The sequence below is a fragment of the Kockovaella imperatae genome, assembly GCF_002102565.1.
Source record: "Kockovaella imperatae strain NRRL Y-17943 chromosome Unknown BD324scaffold_2, whole genome shotgun sequence".
Lineage (NCBI taxonomy): Eukaryota > Fungi > Basidiomycota > Tremellomycetes > Tremellales > Cuniculitremaceae > Kockovaella > Kockovaella imperatae.
The window spans coordinates 544,678-567,267 of NW_019028942.1; the positions used below are offsets into that span (position 1 = coordinate 544,678).

The 22,590-nt window shown below is 51.8% G+C and overlaps 11 protein-coding genes across 11 annotated transcripts; 7 read left to right on the forward strand and 4 right to left on the reverse strand.

The window, feature by feature from the left end:
• Positions 1–6: 6 nt before the first annotated feature.
• Positions 7–1,296, forward strand: BD324DRAFT_614911 (Sedlin, N-terminal conserved region-domain-containing protein). The gene is made up of 4 exons (XM_022014662.1): positions 7–275; positions 322–397; positions 453–540; positions 595–1,296. Exons 1-4 carry the CDS (start codon positions 110–112, stop codon positions 913–915), a joined length of 651 nt encoding a protein of 216 aa, XP_021873552.1. The 5' UTR covers positions 7–109; the 3' UTR covers positions 916–1,296.
• Positions 1,297–2,957, reverse strand: BD324DRAFT_614915 (hypothetical protein). The gene is made up of 8 exons (XM_022014663.1): positions 2,766–2,957; positions 2,653–2,711; positions 2,525–2,606; positions 2,379–2,468; positions 2,155–2,322; positions 1,984–2,091; positions 1,618–1,920; positions 1,297–1,571 (listed from the first exon to the last, which is right to left on the reverse strand). The coding sequence occupies exons 1-8, from the start codon at positions 2,925–2,927 to the stop codon at positions 1,350–1,352; spliced, it is 1,194 nt and encodes a 397-aa protein (XP_021873553.1). The 5' UTR covers positions 2,928–2,957; the 3' UTR covers positions 1,297–1,349.
• A 317-nt stretch (positions 2,958–3,274) lies between these two features.
• On the forward strand, positions 3,275–6,269 carry BD324DRAFT_233372 (hypothetical protein). Its single transcript, XM_022012237.1, has 8 exons — positions 3,275–3,606; positions 3,668–3,775; positions 3,824–3,986; positions 4,038–4,349; positions 4,406–5,063; positions 5,111–5,346; positions 5,386–6,104; positions 6,155–6,269. The coding sequence occupies exons 1-8, from the start codon at positions 3,376–3,378 to the stop codon at positions 6,230–6,232; spliced, it is 2,505 nt and encodes an 834-aa protein (XP_021873554.1). The 5' UTR covers positions 3,275–3,375; the 3' UTR covers positions 6,233–6,269.
• Positions 6,270–7,539: 1,270 nt separating this feature from the next.
• Positions 7,540–8,701, forward strand: BD324DRAFT_233497 (hypothetical protein). Its single transcript, XM_022012238.1, has 2 exons — positions 7,540–7,961; positions 8,017–8,701. The coding sequence occupies exons 1-2, from the start codon at positions 7,739–7,741 to the stop codon at positions 8,598–8,600; spliced, it is 807 nt and encodes a 268-aa protein (XP_021873555.1). The 5' UTR covers positions 7,540–7,738; the 3' UTR covers positions 8,601–8,701.
• Positions 8,702–8,755: 54 nt separating this feature from the next.
• BD324DRAFT_614929 (putative t-SNARE) lies at positions 8,756–10,172 on the reverse strand. Its single transcript, XM_022014664.1, has 8 exons — positions 10,056–10,172; positions 9,782–9,920; positions 9,642–9,732; positions 9,432–9,586; positions 9,303–9,377; positions 9,098–9,243; positions 8,894–9,048; positions 8,756–8,852 (listed from the first exon to the last, which is right to left on the reverse strand). Exons 1-8 carry the CDS (start codon positions 10,120–10,122, stop codon positions 8,841–8,843), a joined length of 840 nt encoding a protein of 279 aa, XP_021873556.1. The 5' UTR covers positions 10,123–10,172; the 3' UTR covers positions 8,756–8,840.
• Positions 10,173–11,461: 1,289 nt separating this feature from the next.
• On the reverse strand, positions 11,462–14,050 carry BD324DRAFT_614944 (POT family-domain-containing protein). The gene is made up of 7 exons (XM_022014665.1): positions 13,804–14,050; positions 13,389–13,724; positions 13,196–13,338; positions 12,502–13,143; positions 12,010–12,462; positions 11,908–11,955; positions 11,462–11,855 (listed from the first exon to the last, which is right to left on the reverse strand). Exons 1-7 carry the CDS (start codon positions 13,805–13,807, stop codon positions 11,601–11,603), a joined length of 1,881 nt encoding a protein of 626 aa, XP_021873557.1. The 5' UTR covers positions 13,808–14,050; the 3' UTR covers positions 11,462–11,600.
• Positions 14,051–14,669: 619 nt separating this feature from the next.
• Positions 14,670–15,409, forward strand: BD324DRAFT_648402 (trimeric LpxA-like protein; the record flags this gene model as incomplete). The annotated part of the gene is made up of 5 exons (XM_022017834.1): positions 14,670–14,689; positions 14,733–14,917; positions 14,956–15,111; positions 15,149–15,335; positions 15,385–15,409. The coding sequence occupies 5 exons, from the start codon at positions 14,670–14,672 to the stop codon at positions 15,407–15,409; spliced, it is 573 nt and encodes a 190-aa protein (XP_021873558.1).
• A 38-nt stretch (positions 15,410–15,447) lies between these two features.
• Positions 15,448–18,485, reverse strand: BD324DRAFT_654907 (hypothetical protein; the record flags this gene model as incomplete). Its single annotated transcript, XM_022018806.1, has 9 exons — positions 15,448–15,632; positions 15,686–16,046; positions 16,084–16,452; positions 16,498–16,632; positions 16,672–17,036; positions 17,086–17,157; positions 17,217–17,333; positions 17,383–17,576; positions 17,627–18,485. 9 exons carry the CDS (start codon positions 18,483–18,485, stop codon positions 15,513–15,515), a joined length of 2,592 nt encoding a protein of 863 aa, XP_021873559.1. The 3' UTR covers positions 15,448–15,512.
• Positions 18,486–19,162: 677 nt separating this feature from the next.
• On the forward strand, positions 19,163–20,042 carry BD324DRAFT_233736 (hypothetical protein). The gene is made up of 3 exons (XM_022012239.1): positions 19,163–19,508; positions 19,568–19,918; positions 19,974–20,042. The coding sequence occupies exons 1-2, from the start codon at positions 19,320–19,322 to the stop codon at positions 19,904–19,906; spliced, it is 528 nt and encodes a 175-aa protein (XP_021873560.1). The 5' UTR covers positions 19,163–19,319; the 3' UTR covers positions 19,907–19,918; positions 19,974–20,042.
• BD324DRAFT_233779 (hypothetical protein) lies at positions 19,923–21,553 on the forward strand. Its single transcript, XM_022012240.1, has one exon. The coding sequence runs from the start codon at positions 20,123–20,125 to the stop codon at positions 21,146–21,148; it is 1,026 nt and encodes a 341-aa protein (XP_021873561.1). The 5' UTR covers positions 19,923–20,122; the 3' UTR covers positions 21,149–21,553.
• On the forward strand, positions 21,189–22,339 carry BD324DRAFT_614962 (hypothetical protein; the record flags this gene model as incomplete). The annotated part of the gene is made up of 3 exons (XM_022014666.1): positions 21,189–21,991; positions 22,041–22,265; positions 22,318–22,339. The coding sequence occupies 2 exons, from the start codon at positions 21,192–21,194 to the stop codon at positions 22,093–22,095; spliced, it is 855 nt and encodes a 284-aa protein (XP_021873562.1). The 3' UTR covers positions 22,096–22,265; positions 22,318–22,339.
• Between the last annotated feature and the right edge of the window lie 251 nt (positions 22,340–22,590).

The following is a 22,590-nucleotide window of genomic DNA, read 5'->3' on the forward strand; positions in this document are numbered from 1 at the left end:
TCTCTACTTCTTATTCCCTTCAAAACCTGTCACATCTGTAAGCGTCGCAGCGAGCTTGCGTGTCGGAACCACTGCCTCCATCGATTCAAGCTCCTCCCTTCTTCTCAGCATGGATACACGAGCATCGCTCCCGCTCGTGCCCCTTCATTTGACCTCCCTGGCGATCCTTACTCCGACAAATGCACCTCTCTATGTCCACTCGTTCACAGGCAGAGAAGATGAGCTGAGGCACTATCATCTCGCACACGCAGCTATCGATGTCATGGAAGAGAGAAGTGAGTCAAGGCGATCATGAGACCCATGGCTGACCATCACAATCAGTCGTGATGACTTCAACGCCAACAAAACCCGCTGACTCGTACCTGGGCCTGTTGTTCTGTATGGAGGATATGGCATTGTATGTGTCTCAAAGCTGGCCAAAAATGGGACTAGACTGACCTTTGGGGGTGCAGCTATGGTTTCCAGACAACGACAAAGCTGCGAATGATTCTCTCCGTAGCTCTCGTCGACGCGATGATCAAAGATGGGGATATCATCTCGGTAAGGACGCGCGATGCAATTCATGCCTCGCTGCAGCTCACGTCCCTACCCTAGATCTTCCGAGCGGTCCATCATCTGATAATGACAGCTGTCAATAATCCGTTCCTATCGCTCCCTTCGTCGTTCAAGGCTCGCCCGGCTTCGCGGACTGAATCAGTCCATGGCCAGCTTCTTGGCTCAGCTGCGGCCACGCAGCAGGCATCCACTGACGAACTTCCGCCAAGGAACGAGAAGATCATCAACGCCCCCTTCACGAGCGAGAAGATATTCGCGGCTGGTCCTGAGGACATTCAGGAGGACTGGTTGAGGAACAGTCGAAGGTTCCAGTTGGGCATTAGGCGTTTAGGGGATCTGCTGTCGGGAGGCAGGAATTGATGGGCGATCGTCGGCATGGTAGGTCGTAGCGTACCGAGACAATCTGCTGATGATCTCCTAGTCTATTGGTCTTCATTAGACGATGACGCGACAGCGCATCGACCAGATCCGCGAACCCCGCCTTGAGCTCACCGCCAAAATCCCGGTCAACGACGCTGCATCTTGAAGGACGAGTCTGGTCGTCTTCCGTTTCAAGTCTGCCCAGTCCACCCCTCCATTGTAGCCCACGCAGGTTACACGGAGGGTTCTGACCTAGATCGAACGCGAAAATGCCCTACTTTTGACACTGCGATAGCCAAAGATTTGTGGTCGTAGTGACAGATACTGGGCATACAGATCTTGTAATGATGCTATATATGAAAGGCACGATTAACGATTGTATAAAATTGCGCGCCTTGAGCCAGTCGCAGAAACTTCCTCTCTCAAGCCTTTCATCACATTGCTTCCCTTAGTGATGCCAGTATCTGCTCGGCCAGCTGTCGGTCATTGGAAGACTCTAAAGACGACCAATCCGAGTCTATGAGGAGTGACTCGTAATGGGCGCCCAGCAATCGCTCCTCGACTTGTCTGAGAACTCGGTCGGCGGATCCCGTCGCTTCTGACCATGTCAAAGCGATATCCGTGATCAAAGCCTTTCTCGAAGCGATCTTCGCCGTCTGAAAAGGAATGAGAATGAACTACATCTCCCCTGTAGCAGCTCACCAACTGATTATCACCAATGTGCGACTCTATGAGGTTGGTAAATTCCGGCGTTTGACCATACGTCCAATCCCAAGATTTGAGCTCTTCTACCCCCCGCAGAACGTTTGGTTCATTCATTTGATCCTCGGATACTTGTTGCACTACCATGCTCTCCTCAGAGCCAGTATAGACCGCTGAAAACTCTTGCGTGACGGCTGTGATAAAGTCTTCCGGGGTGATTGGATGTTGTCCAGAAGACAGATGGGAGTTGAGGGTTGTGACTGGCGATCGGAAAGATGGGATGCCTTTGGTCTCCATCTGAGGCTGTAGCGGCGTAAGCGAAGTTGTTCAATTGATGATGAACTTCTGCCGGACCGCTGCACCCACAGAGTTTGATCGGAGAGCTTGTCCCAAATTGGACAGATCTGACGAAATGAGCATCGTGCCATGGTGATACGCTCGATGCTGAATGATCTTGTACGCTGAACCTGAAACCTTTGAAACAAGTCTCATCATCAGCCACTTGATCTGTGTAGCGTTCCTCCAGCCCATTCTCACCTTGAGATCTCTTTCGGTCGTCCGGATGATCACGTCGTTCCTGTCGTTCACTGTACAGCTGGATATGCCCAATCGATCGCGGACAGCCTTGGCGACGAGCTCTGCACCCTGATTTCGAGTGAACAGTAGTCGAGGTAACATGATGGAGAAGTTGACATTGCCTAGATCCTGGTGACGTTGGCTCAGACGACTTTCGCGATGTCAACGTCAGAGATTCTGCTCACGTGAAACACTGTTCCTCCTCCTGATCGACGACGGATGAGAGGTATATCTTGTTCTCTGAGCCACTGGGGTGTACTCTCTTTCCATGGATTCTGGTTCGATGACCAGCTCAATGATCGACGCAATGTGGCAGAAGAAACGAACGCACTTGATTCCTGCCTATGACGACGCAAGGCTTGTTCCGATATACAAACAAGGTCGGCTCATCGTGCGGCGTGTTCCTCAGCAGCCTGGCGGATGATCAAGCAAAGTCGACCAGATCCTCTCAGAACTTACCAGTCCTCGTATGATAGGTTGAACCAAGGGTCCGTAGACTCCGAGACGAATCCTCGGGGCTAAGATTGAGAGGAAAATCAGGACAAGCGAGCGGGTGAAGTAGCTTCACTGACCGCCAACAATTGAGGTTTGCGTTCCTGCTCATTGTGCTGAGACTCCCCTACGCTAGCGAATGGACGACGGCTGGCATTGGCAGATCGTCTCAATAGCAACGAGGCGAAGGATGAAGAGCAGGGTCGAGTCAAAATCCTCAGAGCACTCTGAAGCGCTGACATACTGATCGTGTATCGCAGACAATGAGGACATTTCATGCATGGCATTCAGGATTCATTTCCTCGTTAATAATTGTCCAGCCGGGACTCGATCTACCTCCGCCGACGTTTGCTGCAGTCATAGCCCCTTCCGAAAGTCACATTCATGTTCTAAGACTCTTCAAAATTCAAATAAGTCACACTCTAGCCCACTGACAACTTTCCAAGTCCATCCATGCATGCCATGGCCTCAAAGCTCGCTGCTCATTCACGCCATGGGACCTCGGACGATCCCACGTGGCATCCAGTTAAAGAAGGTGTACGCGTTTTTATGAAAATTGAAAAGTCAAAAAAGACGACGCGCGCTGGCAATATCATTCAACTGATAATCATCTACATCGACTCCACACTCCAGCCACTTGTGTGCCATCGCTCCATCGATAGAGCTGGACGTTTCTAGCTGGAACGCAGAATGTCTCGCCGTGGGCATCTCTCCCACAAGGTGCCTAATGTAAAGCTGCGACCAGCTCCTGCGCCTGGGTCGAATGACCCAGCACGCAAGATGAGACAACTTTCTCCAGATATGTGGAAAGAGACGTACGGATATGGGCAGGATGAGGATGAATCGGGCCCGGTGGAGACAGGAGAGAGCTCTAAACCATGGCAAGATGTCGTCATTACCATAACAGGGCAAGAGGACAAGGTAGGTCGGCTCGTCGGGTGAGAAGCCTTAGAGAAATCATCAGCTGAAAGACCGCCCTCAGGTCCACCTGTCCAGCCTTATTCGCGAGCTTGGCGGTACGGTCGAGAGTGCATTGACTGTTCGCGTCACGCATGTCATTGCCTCTGCTCATAATTCTGCCAAATACGTGGTGAGTCGATCGATGAGGGTCAGTAACCTTTGGTCTGACGGCAAACAGTATGCTGTGGAACATCGCATACCGGTCATGACCCCTGAGTGGGTTCTGCATTCTCACAGTCGGTACATACATGCCGAGGATGTGAATCTCGACGACGACATGGATCGATTCCGGCTTCTCCCTTTCATCGGTCTGACGATTGCCATGTCTGGCATCGAGCCATGTAAGTAACATTAGGCAAAAAGCGTAGGTATCTCGAGTTGACACGACTTAGTGGACAGACGGCGCCAGATCGTCCAGTACATCAACGATAATGGAGGAATATATAACAAAGATCTCGGACGAGGATGCACACACCTGATAGCTGCGAAGGGAACGACTGAGCCTGGTCAATCGGAGAAGATAAAATGGGCCGTGAAGGAGAATCTAGACAGGCAACGGAAACGGAAAAAATGGAAAGTCCAATCGGATGATATCAACATTGTCTACGAAGAGTGGATATGGGACTGCGTAGGGTTCAGGGGGAGGTTCCCAGAAGCAAAATACGATGCCAGTCAGCCTAGACCAAAAGCGAAGGTCGAAGCCGGTGAGCTTAAAGCACAACTTGATAGCGTTCGCGGCACCGGAGCTGACGAGCATCAGAGAATGTGCTCGACGGCACTGCTTTTAAGGAGGTTAAGGCTGACGCTGTGCCTTTGGATCAAAAAGAAGAGGAGCTGCCTGCAGTCGTTCGCAAACGCAAAGGAGCTACCGGAGGACCAGCAGCAGGGGAAATGGCTGCTGTTATCCTATCTTGCGCCAAGAAGCCCAAAATGGATACGAAGCGCGCTGAGAACGACGACACGGAGCAAGGGTTCTCGGTCCAGACTAATGGAGCTGAAGTTGGCACTTCCACAAAGACCGCGGCTGCTTCCGTAGCCGAAGTTGATAGGGACGAGCTGCGAGACGATACGCGCTGGAATCATCACTCGAGAGCAGTGGAACAGGAGCGAAAGCCTTCGGTCCTGACGATGCCTCGGACGAGCTCGTTTGCGCCTTCGTCAGCCTTGGCAGGACCGTCGAAAATTACCATGGCACAAATGTCCACGACGAACCAGATAGAGGCATCGACAGCGGATCCACCGAAGACAGGCGAGGTCCCAATCGCTACTCCCCGTATTTTTGACGGGCTGCGATTCAGCCATGTCATCCAGGAGAATTGCGAGAGTCTAGAGAAGGCTCTTGTTGGACATGGTGGAATGCTAGTGTCGGAGACTGAGAGACTGGCTGGAGCTCAGGTGGACTACATAATTGTCAGATTGTGAGTCATATTCGTTCGCGCGGTGGACACTGATTCTCCGTGTCCAGGAACTCGTCAATTCGACCCGAGATCAGCTCTTCCCCCAACCAGCCGACACTCGTTACTGAATGCTGGATCGAAGGCTGTTGTTTCGAACGTCGCATGGTCTCCCCGGATGATCATCTTGTCTTTCGGCCCCTGCCTGCCACTCTTCCGATACGTGGAGCGAATGACTTCAACATCCATCTCAGCGGGTTCAGTACGTCGGAGACAGTATATCTGAAGCGTCTACTCCGAGCTCTTGGTAAGTGGCAACCAAATGCTATGAGCTCACAATTGTCAGGTGCTCGACACTCTCTCAAAGTCTCCCGAGAGACAACACATCTCGTCTCCCCGATCCTCAAGTCTCGCAAAGTGGATATTTGCCTAGAATGGGGTATCCCCGTCGTCAAAGATTCTTGGCTGTTCACGATGGGCAAATCAGGCGTTATGGAATCACACGAGTCTCATACGCTTGTGGGCCCTCTCACACCGGGCCAGAGGACTTCCAACGCGCTTATGTCGGAAATGTTTGGGACGCCCGATGTGGATCTCGATTTCTCCGGCATAAAAAGCTCGACACCAAAGGCTGCATTTCTCAACAAGGCCGCCGAGGTCAAACCTTCCTCGTCGTCGCCAATGTCCGTCATCTCCCAGAATCGATTGCTTAAGCTCACGCCGACCCATATTGATGGTATGGATGGCGGGGTACGGTCAGCTGGATCCAGCGACTCGATGGCGGAATCACTCCCATTATCTGCACCTGGACCAGAGCGTGAACGTGCTTTGAACAAGGCTTCTTCAGCTTTCGAGATCAAGAACGACACTGTGGAAAGCAAGCTTTCCCGGACAAGCTCTGCGCCTCCCATTGGGTCGATCAAGGAGACTGCACCTGAAGCGGCCAAGCGATCGCCTTCGGTGGGCGGAAGTCCAGCTGGAGTTGGGCCTGGGACTGGTATGACTGAAGTTTTGAGGCAGATGGCTTCGAAAGGAGATGTCACGCCGAGGGATAGGACAAAGTCTGTGAGTGTAGTCGAAACACGGGGGAGGATTCCGGCTTATCGGCTCTTCAGATCCGTCGACCACGGACAGGCACGGGCTCCAGGCTCAAGGTGAGGCATTCATTCTTCCCTGCGGAATATACAAGCTGAGAAATACACCTAGTCCTCAGTCACTGTCGGCTACACATCAGTCACTGCCCTATCACCCAGTTCCAACATGTCTTTAGAGGATTCGATGGAAGTCGAAGGGCTTGCTCGACCGACAACCACGGATGAAAGCATGCGGATCAGTTATGTCGATCCGCTTGCCGAGAGAGAAAGGCGCAAGTTGATGGATGCGATGCAGAAGAGTGAGAAGCTGCGCAGGGTGTAGCGCGAGCTGGGAGACCAAGTCAGCGTTCAAGTTGTCGCAGGGTTGCCAAACTATTTTCATCGTCACTTGTCATTTGTACCAGTGTTTTTGCATGCTGTCAGGCACATTCCCCCGTAGGATTTAATCGGCCGTGGCGATTCGGTGCGTGGAGTGAGTGGCAGGGGGACAAGGATCTCCTGGCCCATTGATCAGTCTATCCAGGTCATCTCGAGTGGCGACAAGCTGAGCAGCTCAGCTGACAGCGATCTCTCCTCTCAAGCTTGTTACCCGCTCACCGATGTGCCCCAGTCTAAATATGGGATTCCAGTCTCGAGTCGACTCCAACATTCATCACCATGCCCCACACCACACGGAACCCCGTCCGGTACGGTATTAGAAGACATTAGGATTTTTCATTTGATTTTTGTTCTGCCTGATTAGAAAAGAAAATACAACAAAAAAGAATTTATGGAACGCCGAGAATGTCAGATTGAAACAATAGTCCAGTGACTGACACCATCCCAGAGTCTCACTTCATCTGCTTTGCACACTGCATCCCTTGACCCGATCATCGACTCGAGGACCAAAGCTCTTACCCAAGGTGTTGTACCAACCTGGCTCAGGTGAGTGTCGACTTATAGCCTCGCCTCGATTTCGTTTCGAAAGAAGCAGACTTTCCGGTCCGTACCGGAGCAAAGTACCGGAATCGTCGATGTCAACCGTCCTTTAAACAGAGAGAGGTCAGGTTCTCCTGGTTTGGGCAAAGTATCAAACGTCGCCTCATTGGCCTCTGGTTTGATCCACATATCATCCACATATCACGGGGCAAAGTGGACCATACGTTGCTCGGTCGTAGCGGGACAAAATCTACCATCTTCCTTCATTCCTGCAAAAACCGGGGCTGAGACCCCCATCCCACTTTGCGCGCCGCCCCATTCATCGATATCCTTTCCTTTTGACGAGACCAACCAAAGGACCCGCTGGTCTGTGGGCTCGACTCTATCGCCAGTTTACGCCGTTGATACTCTCAGCTGTCGATGCCGATCTCGCAGCAAGCGCGCTGACCTTCGATCCAGGGCTCCAAGTCTGAACGACCCTTTCGGTAGTTTAGGACAACACTCGTGGAGACGACGACGGTCCGTCACGATCAGCAAGTCGACACCGAACGGAAGACTGCGATAAGCCTCTCAACAGTGCTTATCTTTATCGCTTTATTGCACCACAACTCATCGGGACCTCAGCATTGCCCGTGGACGCACCTCTCTCGGCTCCAGCTCCACCCTTTCCGAATCCATCTCCTGAGGATGGCTCAAAGCATCCCTACAAAAGAACAATCCGTTTCAGCTGCTACATCTCAGATCAACACCCCCAACGCAACTCCTCCTACGTCTGGCCCGTACCTCCCTTGGACCGCATTCACTGAAGGTCGTCTTCAACAATTGTTGGCTCATTTTGACTCTGGAACACACGAATTCGATCGCGCAGATAGAGAAACGCCTTTCGAAAAGCGAATGTCGTGGAGCGAAGGTGGGCGGTTGACGGTTCAAATCGCGATGAGTCACATACTGATTCTATATCCTAGATTTCCCCAATACCCCCTCTCAGCACCAAAGCCAGTCCTCATCCTCCCGTCGTCCGTCTTTCCTCTCTTCCTTGAGCCTCACTAGATTTGGAGCTGTCCCTCAGCCTTCCTCAAATCCAGCTTCTGGGAATAACACTCCCGCCCATACACCCGTCACCAGTACTCATCCAAACCTTCCATCCTCCCTACAAATGACCAACACCGTAGCACCTTCCTCATCATCACCTTCTCCTACTGCCGACCCAATTCAGCGTCCCCACTCTACACCCAACATGTCTTCGTCTACTGCTCCCACAGACTCGGTCATCGAAAGTCTGAAACGAACCAGTCCTGTCGCTTCTGCACCTGGAGACCAACATGCGCCGGCCCCGGCCCCGACGATGATGATGCAGCGATCTAATACGCTGCCCGGAAACAAGACCCAAGGGGCTCTTGGTTTCAGCTTCTTGCAGCGAAAAGCTAGTATCGGACAAGGGCTTGGTGCGAAACCTCTCATGGCGGGACTCGAAACCATCGACTTGAACCAGGAGCCTCAGAGACACTTTGACCCGTCAAAAGAACCTCGATTGCACGGGCTTTTGTAAGCGGAGCCAGCTCGACTCCCTGATCCACCAATTGTGTATATTAGATTTAGATTTTGTCACATACTACTATACACTGCCATCTAGAGTGTCCACAGCGACCTCATTTGTATCATTCACAGCAACCTTTCGCAGCATCATGCATCTCGTTTGATCGTATCAGAGTACCCGAGGTGTCCTCGTTACCAGCCACACAGATGCATCATGCCAAGTACAATATTATTATATAAGACACAACAAGGATCACGACAGGATCTGCAGAGTCATGAGCTCAAGTCGCGCCGCGGGCCACTCACCGCCAGGAGAACAACCAAGATCACGACCACCAGAATGATCAACAGACACACCATCCGTCTGCCAGCTTTGCGCTGATATTCATGGGCGGTGGTCAGCTCGTCTGCTGCTGAAGAAGTATTCTGAGCAACCGAAGTGATATTGGATTCGATGTTATCTAAGATGAATCAGGAGAGCATCCCCAATGAAGGAGAGAAACGACTGACCTATGAGACCACCCTGCTGTTCGACAATCGTTCCTAGATCTCTGAAGATATCGTTCAACTCGTGAATCCCCGTCTCGATCTCTCTGATCTCCGCTTCTCGCTCAGCGATGAGTGTCTCTTGGAATTCTAGCTCTTGGGCGGAGACCCTGTCAGTGGCAACGTGTCAGTCTAGTCGAAGTTGACGTGATTCAAGCTGAGTACGCACTGTTGGACCTGCTGCTGTTGCAATTGCTGTTGAGAGACGTGTCCCAACTCTACGCTTCCTCTTGGCTCATCGGCACTGGCGAACGAGTCAGATAAAGATGTTGCGATGTTTCCTGGCCTGTACACTCACATTGATTCATCCTCGACTAGCTGATCCACCCTACGTTTCTGATCTTCCACATTATGTCTCTGTTTCTCCGCACTGAGCTTTTGAGCGCGCTGAAAGGATTGTATGGCCGTGCTGAATTCTCGTGCCAACTTGGCCTGTATAGGTTTCCGTGCGGCCTGGAGAAAAGTCATCATCAGCAGATACAGATGACCTGTTCCGTTCTCCACGTACATGTGGTCCTCCAGCGGGAAAAGCGGCCAACTTTTTGACGTCGTCTGTCGAATTCTTCACCATATCCCGAGTCGACTCGGTCAAGTTGTGTCTTTGATTCCATCAATCTCGACACCACATGAGCGAACTGCATGACCTACAGGCTGGTCCGTAAAGCTGGACCGTCACCCGGCCTGCCCAGCTTGTCCACCAGTCTCTGAATACCAGTGACATTGCTCTGAATCTTGAAGATCTGTATGGAGACGGAATCCTTCACCGTCGTGAATACCTTGTCCTCCTCTGCGATCACAGTCAGCGACAATGTCAGGACTGAGCAGACAAGCGACACTCAAAGCGCCGAGCGGGGATGTTCAAAGCCTTGCCACGAGAGATGACTCGCGGAGGTAGCTTAGACGAATACATCAGGGAACTCACCGGACTGAGCGCCACTCCGCCGTATCGGTTGAGATGGCTCTCCTCGCTCTAGATCGTTGAAACTCATCTCTGTTGACCAATGGAAACGGGACAGTGCGATAGAGGGACAAAGTGGAATGCGAGCTACCAAAGGACTTGCTCAGCGTAATCGCTAATGGGATCCATTTCCTAAAGCGGCAATTTCGAGTGATTCTTGAATGTTGTGGCAACCTCACTGAGTGATCGATAGTTGGTCACCCATGACTCTGCGAGGCAGATCCTGACCCTCTTCGCGAGCGACTACATCGTGCTTGTACCGCTGTTGAAAGGCTATGTTGCACGCCATCTCCCTAGTGACTTCGACCCCTCTTTCATGGCTTCTTCTTGGGTTCCCAATGATAATGCATCCATTTGGTTGTCCAGCCTACTCACAGCGAGCTGATGAAGCTGCACATCGCGACTGGTGATTTTAGGCGACTGCAGCGATCACACCAAGTCATCCCTTCCAGAAGGCATGTCTTGGCTATTCAACACGCCCCGATATGTCCCCCGAGAATGGAGCTTTCTGAAGACGATGACAAAATTCTCATCGAAGAGGACTTCTCTTCAGGGCGGAAGATTCTCATTCTGCAATGATTTTTGGAACGTTACATTTGAGGATATGAGAGCGTCAATGACCACATCGCCAGCCTTTGAGAGCGATGCGATAAATACATAGACACATTAGTTTTTTAGCTCCCCCTTCTGGGCTTCGCCGAGGAGCTGGCAACATTTCCTCATCACGGTGTCCAGTAGATAGCTAAAGGAGACATTCGAACCGATATTTGGACAGAGGTATGATTGATGCCTGTTGTCCAGGCTCGGAAGATTGGAAGCACTGAATGAATGCCGATTGGCAGACAGGTGCACAAGTCAGACCGACCTGCTTGCCCACGAGAGAAGCTCTAAAGGACGACATGATCAACGAAGCTGCCCCTGAAATTCTTACGCTTCATGGGACTTACTTGGGATCTCAGAAGACAAGATGCTCCAGAGAATGAACAGGCACAAGCCTCCCATGAGGCCACAGAATATCCATTCGTGTATATTGATCGTGCATATACGTCGGTCTTGTGGAGTTCGCGATATTGTAAATGAGATTTGTGCCATTTTCTACGTCCTCCTGCAAAGTCTCACTGTCGGATCTTCTCGACTGAGATGCTGTTGTCTTCCTTGGACACCAAAGTCACGAATGATGGCTTTTCATGTACATCGTCATTTCACGGAATGTCACCTCAATTGTGGAGCTCCGCAAGCAACAAAAATATCCGGTAAATTCGAGCGGTCATTATTGCCCTCTCGTTCTGGAATGTTGTGTCCTGAGCCTACTACAGGTCAGCATGCAACGGGAACTCGGTCCAGTGCTTTACTTTGTGCGAAAATGTGTGCTTTGAGCACGTCTTTGCTGCATCCTTTACAAAGCAATCAAACCTGAATCACGGTAATTAACACTGGAGGTATGTGATCCGAGTGGCCGTCGTGGCGCCACAGAATGTGTGTCGACATCTCTTCGACAATCTACCTGATCTACGGTTCACTCTCCTTTCCAGCCAAGACTTTCGGTTGCAATCGACCTTCCATCCTGTCTTTGTTTGCAAAGTCGGATTGAGGCTCATTAAGGTTACGAAAGTAGGTTGGGAAGACCCATGCAAGGCAGAATGTGATGACTGCCAATGCTGTCCAGGGCCAAATCAACCATGGGTCTTGAATCGCATTGGCAAGTGCTAGCGACAGAGCTGCCGAGATGGCAGAGTTGAACAGGGCCATAGCATAGACGAGACCCTGTATAAGCTGTGAGGTGATGCATTCGGGGAAGCACACGTCAGGGACTCACCTTCATTCGGGCTGGGGATCGGGTGTAAGCCAGTTCATAGCTTGTGACCTTTGCACGAGGGTCAGCATCGTCTAAGTAGGCTGCAGGGGACATAACACTGGCATTGACAAAGATTTCTCCAGCTGCTGGGATCATGATGATTGGAATCTGCCACCAGATTGCGACGGGAGACACTTCGGCGCAGGTAGAAGCGTACCATCCGCAAGGTGAAGTCTTATAGATCCGCCATTGAACTAGGGCTGCACAGATATCACCGAAACTAGCCATCAAGAATCCGACACACATCCTGGTCATGGGTTTCAAAGGGTGACCGATCCTGGTGAAGAAAGGGTAAATGAAGTACGTAGCGAGAGGCGTAAAGACAATCAAGGCCAAAGGGTTGAAATTTGAGATCAAATCGTTGGGGGCTCCATTCAATGTCATTGCGGTGGACATGGAGTTGACCGAGTTACCGATGCCGCCATCTGCCATGGCGAAGAAGGGAATAAGGAGGAAAACTTGACAGGCGTGGATCGATTGTTTGATCTCATCAACGAATTTGTCGTCCCAGAAAACCTGCCCATCAGCTGTCTTCTCTGGCGAATCTGGACCCACCTTGTTCAGGTCTAGCTCTCCGTCACGATCATAGATGAAAGTCGGCTTTGCCCTGTTCCAAAAGTCGTCTCCACCTTTCCACATGCGCTTCCAGCCTCCGTCAGAGAGCAGGACCCTAAAGACCTTTATAGCCTCGAGCACAACACTGCCTTGAGGTGGAGCTTTGTACAGGCCTTTTGAGGCGATCACGAGTACAGCAGGCATGAGGATGTAGATGATACCGGGGATCAAGAACGCCAGCCAGAAGCCGACTAATCGGGACGAGTACGACGTGGCAAGGGCGAAAAACGCTCCGACGTTGATGCACCAGTAAAAGATCAAGAGGTACCTCTCGACTGTAGCCGAAGGGTCCACAATGACTCGTTCACCACTCTTGAGCGTTTTGAGCGTTGGAACCTTGACGGGGGATTGATCACAGAGCAGAGGTCCCAAGGAGGGCTTGATGAATCCCGCTGCGAAGGCAAGGGAGACGATACTGATGATGAAAGCTCCGAGAGATCCATTAGGATTTTGAATGACCGCTGGAATCGCGGGAATGACGAGGATGATGTGTGCAATCCCACCAACGGCCGTACCGACACAGATAGTCTTGAATCGACCCCATTTAGTATCTGCCACGATGGCTCCGTAGATCGGAATGACCTAAGAACGGGTCAGGCCATGGCGGAGTACTGTAAAAACAGCCGCCCCTCACGTATGCCAAAAAGTCGAACATGTTCACAAGGGCTGAAGCAGCCACCGAACCTTTGCCTAAAGCTCCGGCACTCTGATTGATCCCAGCAGCACCAGGTGCCACAGCACCGGCACCATTACCTCCTTCAGGTAGAGGATTGTTGACTAAAAGAACGTCACCCTGAAGCTCTGCTTGGACCCGGGGGTAAACTCACTGAAGTTGTTGAAAGGTCCCTTTGAACCGTAGTAAGAAGCGCGCTCGCCGAATTCGATCAGACACATGGCGACTGCTACCCAGGGCAGAGGCGCAGAAACCTTTCTCAGGGTACTCATTTCTTGCTCTGAGGGAGTGTCCTCCGTTTCCAAGTCTATGGCGGCAGAGACGACTACCTTGTCCATGTCGGCGGGGTCGTACCCCTTCTTCGACTTTTCATTCACCGTCATTGGGGAAGGAACCGCAGTACGGTCAGTACTTGGTTCCACTTGGTGGGTTGGGAGACCTGTCGCTGGCAGAGCAGCAGACTCGTAGTCGAGCGGGACGGCTGGTTGACCTAGGGATCTCGTAGTTAGTCACTTGTGCCACGATGCCACACTAGCGACAATCGTTGAATACAGTAGCACTGGACTCACTCATGTTGAAACGTCAGTTCAAGTCAGAGACAGCAGAAGAGATGTATCAGTGGCCTCTACAGGAGGACACAGCTCCCAGCTACTCTTATCATTTCTCTCTCCGCCGAAAGTCTTGTGCGACTCCAATATCCCAAGCCCTATGCAAGACCTTATCGAAATTTCCTCGTGCTCCGGACATGACGCCAAGCCAGATATGAGTTCGACCCGGCGTTAGTCACCGCATAAGTCCCATCTGCTGGGGGGCCCAAGAAAGTCTGCATTAAGCATAGGAGGCTATGACGTCCAATAAGTGGTCCAAGAACTATGTCGTGCGAGAATTTTCCTCCTCCTTCTGACGCCGAGCGCGAGAGATGGAGGAGAAGGAATTAGATTCAAATATCGCGCCAAGAATGACTTGTTGCGGTCCTGCCCACAACTGAGTGAAGACAATACAGAGCAGTCCATCGCTATCAGATCTATGCAGACCAAGCAGTGTTGGTCAAAAAGTGTATCACATGGGCCCCTTGTCTCTCAGCTGGCATCGGTATCCTCCGGTGCCAAGATTGAGCTCTCTATGGCGCCCAGCCAGACGATTTGGGGCGTGGTGATCGCCGCGAAAGTGATAAGCCGTACGAATTGCAGTTGCAAGGACACTGCTTGGCTGCCAGATGTGCAGAAAGTACTGCTTGATTGCAAGCCCATTTGTCAGTGACGACTGGATATGGTAGAAGCATGAGGCATTGATAGGGAACCGAATCTCGGACATGACCGCGACGCGACATCATATGCATGATCATTGATCATTTCGGAAATTTCGCCAGTTGAGAGATGATAGCGACATAATCTGTATCCAGAGATGCTGTGGTGATCGTTGAGGAGCGCCCGCCATGTCCCGACCAGTAGCTCCGTGAGCTTAATCGATAAGGTCATTAAGCTCACGCCGACTTCAGGGTCTCCAAGGTCACTGCTCATTCCACCTCGTTGATTTGCCAAGATATCGATATCAGGGGAGATGTCACGGTTGGAGCGGGCAGTATCATTCATCCCAAAGCGAGTATTTTGGCGGTCGGAGGACCTATCGTGATCGGAGAGGGCTGCTTGATCGAAGAGACGGCGGTGATTGTCAATCGGTGGGGTATCTACCGCCTTCACATGGAGAGCTGAAGCTAATAGCTTCCGACTTTAGACGGAAAGAGGTGTTGAGTATTGGAAACAGGAACGTCTTCATGGTCGGATGCAGAGTCGAGGCGCTCAGTATTGGTCACTCCAATTCCTTTCAACCGAAAGCTAGAGTCTCGGGTGTGCACGTATCTGACCATTGTGTCTTTGGTGAGATTAATTTGGGTGATTGATTGACGCAGATCAGGATCAGGAACCGTGACGCTTCCCTCCATTCCGACTGGAGAGCAATCGTCAGCCTCAGAGACACTTCCTCCATATACTTCTGTCCATGGCTCCTTGTCGGAACGCACAATCTGGGATGGCTCAGGCCAAGAGATGGAGGAGAATGTGTATGCCAAACACGTCGACTATCTCCGAGAGATATTACCAAAGTAGGTCGCCATGTCAGCCTTGACAATCTAGCTGATAGGATGTTCTCAGGTTCAACAGGATGCGAGTGGTATAACGAGCACTACAACGAGCCATGATTTGAGATGCATGAGTAATGTGATTGATTAAATGCAAGATACGCGCATGTGTCCGTGATGTATAGTAACATGGATAATCGTCTAGTAGCTACTCCAACTTGTCCAACGCGGCGGCAAGAAAAGGCTCACTTCTGGCTCGTAACGCATGCTATCATTTATTTCGGTCCAGAAGGGCTCAAAATTCGACCCATTACATTCGACCTTCATAGCGTGTCAGCCGGATGTTTCTCGAATCCTACAAAAAGGTTACCCACCTCGGAGTGTGAGGCTAGTCTGTCGACTCCGATCGTCATGTCTTTGACCCTGACCAGTCGCCGGACCACGGTCTTGTCTTGAATGTCGTCCTCTACGATTTCCACATCCTCGTGCGCTTCAAGTACAAGGTGGATATCATCCTCCCCTCGGGTTATGGTGATTTCCGCTGGAGGAGGGAGAAGTTTTGGCTTGCTAGGTTGCGATTGACCACTTTCATGAGGATCCAGCGCGCCAGAGTCTACAGGCTTAAGTCTTGTGAGGTTCTCGGTGTAGGCGTCGAAGAAGGACAAAACGTCGTCAGGTATATCTTCTTGCGGAATGACTTCGGACGAGCTCATTGATAGGCGCGCATCGTTGGGGCTAGAGAATCAGCATACTACTGCAGGATGAAACTCACTGATCGGGCATCAGGATGTCTATCTCATGGATTGCGCTGAATTGAGCATCGAAGATGTCCGAGAGGTCTTCGCTTGGTGCAGGATCCGGGGCGGATGACCTTTCATTGTCGTTGCTAGCGTTGTCTCTCTCCTCAGCAAGCCATGCAGGTTGAGACGAGCCAGACATTTTGGCAAGCATATCGTCAAGTTTGGATAACCAGTTTTGGGATTGTCCATTATCGTCTGGCGTTATTTGATTCTCATGTTCTCCCGCGGGATGAGTAAAAATGAAGCTGGCGGCTCGGCTTCCATCTAGCGTGCGATATCGCAGTCGACGCATACGCTTGGTACGAGAAGTCGGCGGTGAATGAACAGCAGAAAGCACCAAGCTACAAAAGAAATGTCAGACTGGGTCTCGTTGGAAGGTAACTCACCCTGGCGTGAAGACGGGTCGGAAAGATTCTGCGAGATGTGGAGCGAATTTCTCCACTGGCATCTTCCCACGAATCGGCGGACTCAAGGCAGATTCGGGAGCTGATGAAGTCTGTCTGACTAGCATGTGGCCGAATCTGGGCGATTCAGTCCTGCACACTGCAACGATGGCTTACGTGATTGTAGAAGCTACCTGTTCAGTCGACGGGAAACGGGATCGGATTTGTTGATGTAATTCTTGAAAGCTAGCCGGCAGGGTGACACGAGCCTGCTCAGGATCCCAGATTGAGTGAACAGTGCTGTTGGCTAGGGTGGGTCCTCCAGATGGCCCAGGTATGCCGCTCATACTGTGCCATTGTGCCGGTCGCTTGAGTCGGAAGAGCAGGGCGGCAAATGATGTCGTGAGTGAGTCCCAAGGTATTAAATATGATGGGGATGGGAAGAAAGGGATGAGAGCGAGGTCTCGGGTCTCAAAGAGTGGCATCTCTAGGCCAGGTGACTGAAGGGCAATGAGGGGTCGTGCTCGGGGGAGAATTCGAGCCTGTGGGCCAGTCAGCATGATTCACTCAGGCTTAGCCTATTTCACTTACCCGCAAGGTAGCGAGCATGATCAAATTGCGTGCAGACTGCACAGACGCTGGCCGCATGGAAGACACGCGGTACTGAAGGACGTGTCAATGAGGCCATGTTGCCGGTAATGAGGTCGAGCCCATTGACTCACCCCAGATTCGTACGACTCAATGTAGGCTCCAGTAATGAGGGACAGGAAATGTGCAAGGGCGGGTTCCAGCCTGAATCCGTTCATATCTTCGTGATCGATGTTTGACAAGGTCATGTACTAGAAATACCGTCAGTATATGTCAAGGATGATGGGGAGGGTGTTTCACCTTTCGTTTGCCCTTCAAATCATATTTCACTTGATCGATGGCGCTCGCCGGTCCTTCGATCTTCAATCTCACTCCAGGCATATCACCCTCTACCTCGACGACGGAGAAGACAACGCCTTGCTGTATCATGAATCTCTGTAGATATTGAGTGTCTCGCAAGAAAAGCCATAATTCGTTTGGAGGTATATCCAGGACTGAGAGACGCAGCTGTCAGCTTTTTGGAGTACACAGGCTGATCACTCACGTTCAGATACGATCAAATGTGCTGATCTCTCGTCCACAGGCACCGACCAGCCCTCATTCTCCATGAGCTGCTGCACGATGATAGGCTTCGTGGCGTATTTGTTACCCTTTTTGATGGGACCTCCCGACACGGCCAACATATCGCTCTGGGCTCCTAGTATCTCCCTTAATTGCTTGACATTGAAGGCTTTGTTGACCCGATCGAAACCTTTTTCGTAGAGTGCCTTGCGCTCTTCGTATGGCTTCTTGTGATCTCTGACTCTCGGCCGACCAAGAACCCGTCGAAAGTCGACTAATCCAGGGAGCTCAACGGGCTCGCTCGAGGATATTTCGAGCGGCTTCTCGATCTTGTCTCGCATCGCTTGAGCGAGCTTGAATGCTGATCCCTGCATCCATTCTTGATCCTTTTTCCGTTTACCAGCTTTCCGACGTGAGGTCGAAGTGAAGGTCCGATGATGAGAGGTCGAGCTCGAAGCGTATGTCGAAGCCATGGCCTCAGCAAATCCACAGGGGGCCCTCCGCACAGCGGCATTGTAGCCTGTACGAGAGGCTGAGGCACTGCTCTGCCCTACTCTGCCCAGCATCTGTGATTTACCATGCGAGAGACCAGCAATCGGCCAAGCAGAATGATGATGCACCCAGACATCGACCAAAATTTGGTGAATGCCGTAAACACAGTGGCCCAAGGATTGCGGGATCCGCCGACCTCGTTCAATTGCATGATACATATCGACTGGTCTGGTCGGTGCATGATGAGTTGCGGACGGTATTGTGGCCTGCAGGCCACCACTGCTCAGCAGCTCCGGGAACAGTACAGGCACTCCCAGAACACAATGAGCATCTCCTGCAATACAGTGCATAGAACATATCCACGCCGCACGGGGGTGACTCTCGCCTCACAAGCCGTCTCTCGTCCATTGCACATGAGATTTGCTTGTTGTTAGGGGACACGACATCACCTGCGCGCATGAATGGACAGCACCCAGAGTGTGCCGCTCATGACGCTTCTGTGCAACAGGCGTCGAGCTCGCCTGCCAAGCAGCAGCAGCGGGATCGATAGTCCGCGGAAGGCTCAGATGGCATCCGCGGAGCAGTGACGACCACGTGCGAATGTGCCTACCCCCCGGACATGAGATCTGATTTAAGATCCCTGAGCTTAGTCAGATTTGCCTCTTTTGGGGGGGGGAGGGGGGTGAGATTGACTGATTTCTAATCAGATTAAGAGGAATGATTAGAAAAACAGAACGCTGAAAAAGGTAATCTAATTCCCCCAAGAGCCTCGGTCTTGTCTGACCGCCGCCGCCGCCCATGCGTCGACTTTTTCTGAATCGGCAGCGATAGATAGCATAGCCTCGACAACCCCTTTGCATGTCACCCATCCTTATCACTTCACATCATCGCCGTCAAGGACACCGAGTTGTACAACAGATCAAACCCACGTCGGAAACGAGTCTCCATACCATCGAAACTCGAGGAGGACGGGAATATATACCTTGAACACACCCCGGAGATACCACTCTGCCGGGCCATTCAGTGGTAGCCTCGGGCATCTCATCAGAGCACTCTGTCGAGTGTTTTTCTCGTCTGTTTCGATATTTCGGGATCGATATCTCCTTTCATCGAGTCTTTTGAATAGAGTGAACATCCCTCAAGAGGGGGCAGGGAGCATACGCTACGCATCATCGCTACGCATCATGTCACAACTCAATGGTGAATCGACATCTCGGTCAAACAATCTTTCGAGGACACCACCGTTGACGGGTACCGTTCACGTCGACACGTCTGCTTCCATGCCACCTCCTACTGGACAAACCAACCTCAACGATATTGCAGGGGTCCTGAGGAGAAATCAGGCTTGTCTGAACTGTAGAAGGCGGAAATTGGTCAGTCGAACGTGTTGTCAACGACACTACTGATGCTGATGTCGTTTCTCCCCCAACAGAAATGCGATGCAGTGGGTTTACCTTTGATGAACGACAGTCACAGTCTCCTGACCATCCTTCCTAGGTCCGGCCCAATTGCTCGACCTGCGTACGATCCTATAAGCACTTGCTACGGACTGCACCCAAGACCAACCCTGTTTTATGCTGCGAATACGATGATGGGCATACTGGGACGACATCGAGAGATCCTCAAGAGGTCATCTCCCTCGCGGACGAAGATTCCGACGATGATGAACCCGTCGACTCCCCAAAGAAGCAGAAACGCAAGGCGACAGGAGAGGCAAAGAGAAGGAAGAGCAAGAAGGAAGATTCAACGGACGCAGACACAGAAGCGTTAAGGAAAAAGATTGGTGCGTTTCGAGCCTTGTGCGGGGTCGGACATTTACTGATCCCCCCTTCCTGCAGAGAATCTCGAGGCTCAGCTCCGGTCCAAGATTGAGCAGCCACAACCGTCTGCCGATCCACCTGCGCCTTTCGAACAACATCGTTGGTCTGGAGGAGCAGCATTCTCAGCCACGGCCGTCAGCGCTCCCTCTCCCACTGCATTTCTCGAGATGCTCTCCTCTGCCGCTTCCGCCCAAGGCTCTGGATCGGTGCCTCAAACCTCAACCGTGCCTGGTTTGCGTGATGGTGCATCAGAGAACGCCATGATGAGCCATTCTTGGGCCGCGACACCGGGCGGTGATGGACCCCACACTGGCTTGACGCCATTCCTATCTTTCAGCGACAATGCACGAGCTCAGCCTGCGAACGAAGTTGAGCGAGCAGAACGTCAAGCTACAGGCTCATCAGCTCCGGAGTCATCTCGTCGATCAAGCAGTCAAGGTGGCAGTATCTCCATTGGAACACCTGCAGGACCTCCGCCCCCTGGCTTGTCACCAAGCGGTGTCTTCAACTTTTCTCCTGCCCCCTCTGGTCCAACCGCAAGTGCACCAATGGGCACTCAAAGTCAGACTCAAAATTGGCCCGCTCATTGGCCTCCAGCCCTCAATTCCGACACGATTGAACCCTCTCAGAAAACGGAAGGACCTTGGCGCGGCGTTGACACGATCAATTCTGTCTATCCAGAGGCGGCGCAATTCAACCAGACGAACACCAACGCGGATTCGACTCAACCATTCTTTGGGGACGAAGCCCTGCAGCAACAATTGCTGCTAGACCTGTTCTGGCCCGGGTGGCCAGCCAGCCTACCAGAACCTCATATCGTGAACGACCTCGTGGAGGCATTCTTTGATCTGGTGCCAAATATACCACGACTTCTTCATCGGTCCCGCTTCCTTGCACGACTAGCCCTGCCACCTACACACCCGAATTTTCCTCATCCAGCCATGATTCATGCCATCTGTGCTTCCGCAGCCTCTTGGTGCAGTCCAGACATCTACCAAAAGAGTCGGATACTTCAAACTCAAACTGTGATGGGCGAGAAGCCAGATCCACGGGCTTCGATGAGTTTTGCGCTTAAGCAGGCAGCATACGGCAAGGAAGCGGTGCAAGATGGTTTGAATACTGGTAATAGGTTGTTTGACGTGGTACGCGCCATGATCATCCTGTGTCGAGTATTTATAGATGATACGAGGTGAGTTGTGCAGTCGTGCGAAGAGGAACGTTCTAAATGGTGATAGAATGTTGGAGTGCTGGGCCTACTCTGGTCTCGTCTCACGTATGATCCTTCCGCTCGGCCTCAACGTTCGAAGCGCGGAATTGTCGCTCAAATCGGTGATGCTTCCCCCTCCTGCCGATGCATTGGAGCGTGAAGAACGCCGAGCCTCAGTCTGGATGGCTCTATATCACGACACTATTGCTAGTGCAGCTTCTGGATGGGGAACTTCGATGAACCTGGACGAGCTCACTGTTCCGCTTCCAGTATCCGCTGCCGACTTTGAAGAAGGACCTGAGCGTATGCCACCGAATCCTCAAGATATCGAATCACCAGATTTCTGGACCAAACATCCAATACCAGACTCGTTTGTCATGTGCGTCAAGGCATCGGTCCTGTTGAATCGGGTCAATCGCTTTGTTCGTAAATGGAAGAATCGACATTTACGAGACGACGATGATCTGGACGGCATGAACAGGCCAGAATTTAGAGAGCTCGCCAATGCCATCGCGTGTTTCCAAATGAGTTTCCCCGTCAGCTTGAGGAACCCCACTCGACTCAACGCGAAACGAAAACTCGACATCGACCTCATTGCGGCGCACATGATGCCTCATGCGGCTGCGATTTGTCTGTACGAGCCATTTGCGGACGTTTCTGATCACACGGATCAACCAGCAAGGCGAATCCTTGCGGCTGCCCAGAGCATTGTATCGATCGTTCAGCAACTCGCTGGGACCGTTGGAGACGGCGCCAGCAACTTTTCATCCATCATGCACTCTTCTGCATCGGTTTGTTTAGTCACATCGGCCAGGACGAGCTTGCTGTTCTACAGACATGCCTTGAATCAGCGTGACTTTGCAATGGCGGAGACGCACCGTATGGATATCGAAATCATTAGGTGAGCTGATACTGCCTCGGACACGATACTGACGCCCTACAGAATGGCTCTCGGCCAATTCGGACTCAAATTCAAAATTGGACATCACCACTCTCAGCTCATTGAATATTTCCTCGATCGTGCTTCGAACCCTACATATGAAAAGCTTCAAGCCCATTACCCAGAACACCCAAGACCTGGAGCGTGAGTGCATGCGTAGAGCCTTTGGCGCGTCAACAGATCCAACATTGACCCATTCTCAGTCCTGAGCTCACGCCAAACTCCAACTTTGGAATTTGTATCCTCAATGCTCTCAATATCAAGCGAGGTTTCTGGCGCGCCGCGACCAGCATGTCGTCTGCTGGACCATCCCCCTTTGGCTCGACACCAGAATCAGTCGCTGGTGCTTCAGCTGCCGCCGCTTCTGCATCTGGACGCTCAGCATCAGCGAGCGGTACTGGATCCGCGAGTCGAGTCTCGGTGGCTCACATCGATAGCGTATCTCCGGTCGGCGGCTCGCCACACTCAGCACCGGGCTCAAGGTCTGC

Excerpts from the sequence above, each read along its gene's own strand:
- BD324DRAFT_614944 (XM_022014665.1), bottom strand. Across the intron at positions 13,144-13,195 it reads TGTTCGACTTTTTGGCATAC|GTCATTCCGATCTACGGAGC; the intron begins GTGAGGGGCGGC and ends ACCCGTTCTTAG. Across the intron at positions 11,956-12,009 it reads CTGGAGAAATCTTTGTCAAT|GTCACAAGCTATGAACTGGC; the intron begins GCCAGTGTTATG and ends CCTCGTGCAAAG.
- BD324DRAFT_614911 (XM_022014662.1), top strand. The coding sequence starts at position 110 with ATGGATACACGAGCATCGCTCCCGCTCGTGCCCCTTCATTTGACCTCC. Across the intron at positions 276-321 it reads CGATGTCATGGAAGAGAGAA|TCGTGATGACTTCAACGCCA; the intron begins GTGAGTCAAGGC and ends CATCACAATCAG. Across the intron at positions 398-452 it reads TGTATGGAGGATATGGCATT|CTATGGTTTCCAGACAACGA; the intron begins GTATGTGTCTCA and ends TTGGGGGTGCAG.
- BD324DRAFT_614915 (XM_022014663.1), bottom strand. The coding sequence starts at position 2,927 with ATGTCAGCGCTTCAGAGTGCTCTGAGGATTTTGACTCGACCCTGCTCT. Across the intron at positions 2,469-2,524 it reads TCGTCATAGGCAGGAATCAA|AATCCATGGAAAGAGAGTAC; the intron begins GTGCGTTCGTTT and ends TCATCGAACCAG. Across the intron at positions 2,092-2,154 it reads CGACCGAAAGAGATCTCAAG|GTTTCAGGTTCAGCGTACAA; the intron begins GTGAGAATGGGC and ends CTTGTTTCAAAG.
- BD324DRAFT_233497 (XM_022012238.1), top strand. The coding sequence starts at position 7,739 with ATGGCTCAAAGCATCCCTACAAAAGAACAATCCGTTTCAGCTGCTACA. Across the intron at positions 7,962-8,016 it reads GCGAATGTCGTGGAGCGAAG|ATTTCCCCAATACCCCCTCT; the intron begins GTGGGCGGTTGA and ends TCTATATCCTAG.
- BD324DRAFT_614929 (XM_022014664.1), bottom strand. The coding sequence starts at position 10,122 with ATGAGTTTCAACGATCTAGAGCGAGGAGAGCCATCTCAACCGATACGG. Across the intron at positions 9,921-10,055 it reads GCGGAGTGGCGCTCAGTCCG|AGGAGGACAAGGTATTCACG; the intron begins GTGAGTTCCCTG and ends CTGTGATCGCAG. Across the intron at positions 9,733-9,781 it reads CCAGCTTTACGGACCAGCCT|ACACAACTTGACCGAGTCGA; the intron begins GTAGGTCATGCA and ends ATGGAATCAAAG.
- BD324DRAFT_233736 (XM_022012239.1), top strand. The coding sequence starts at position 19,320 with ATGTCACAACTCAATGGTGAATCGACATCTCGGTCAAACAATCTTTCG. Across the intron at positions 19,509-19,567 it reads ACTGTAGAAGGCGGAAATTG|AAATGCGATGCAGTGGGTTT; the intron begins GTCAGTCGAACG and ends CTCCCCCAACAG.
- BD324DRAFT_233372 (XM_022012237.1), top strand. The coding sequence starts at position 3,376 with ATGTCTCGCCGTGGGCATCTCTCCCACAAGGTGCCTAATGTAAAGCTG. Across the intron at positions 3,607-3,667 it reads TAACAGGGCAAGAGGACAAG|GTCCACCTGTCCAGCCTTAT; the intron begins GTAGGTCGGCTC and ends GACCGCCCTCAG. Across the intron at positions 5,347-5,385 it reads GCGTCTACTCCGAGCTCTTG|GTGCTCGACACTCTCTCAAA; the intron begins GTAAGTGGCAAC and ends CACAATTGTCAG.
- BD324DRAFT_233779 (XM_022012240.1), top strand. The coding sequence starts at position 20,123 with ATGCTCTCCTCTGCCGCTTCCGCCCAAGGCTCTGGATCGGTGCCTCAA.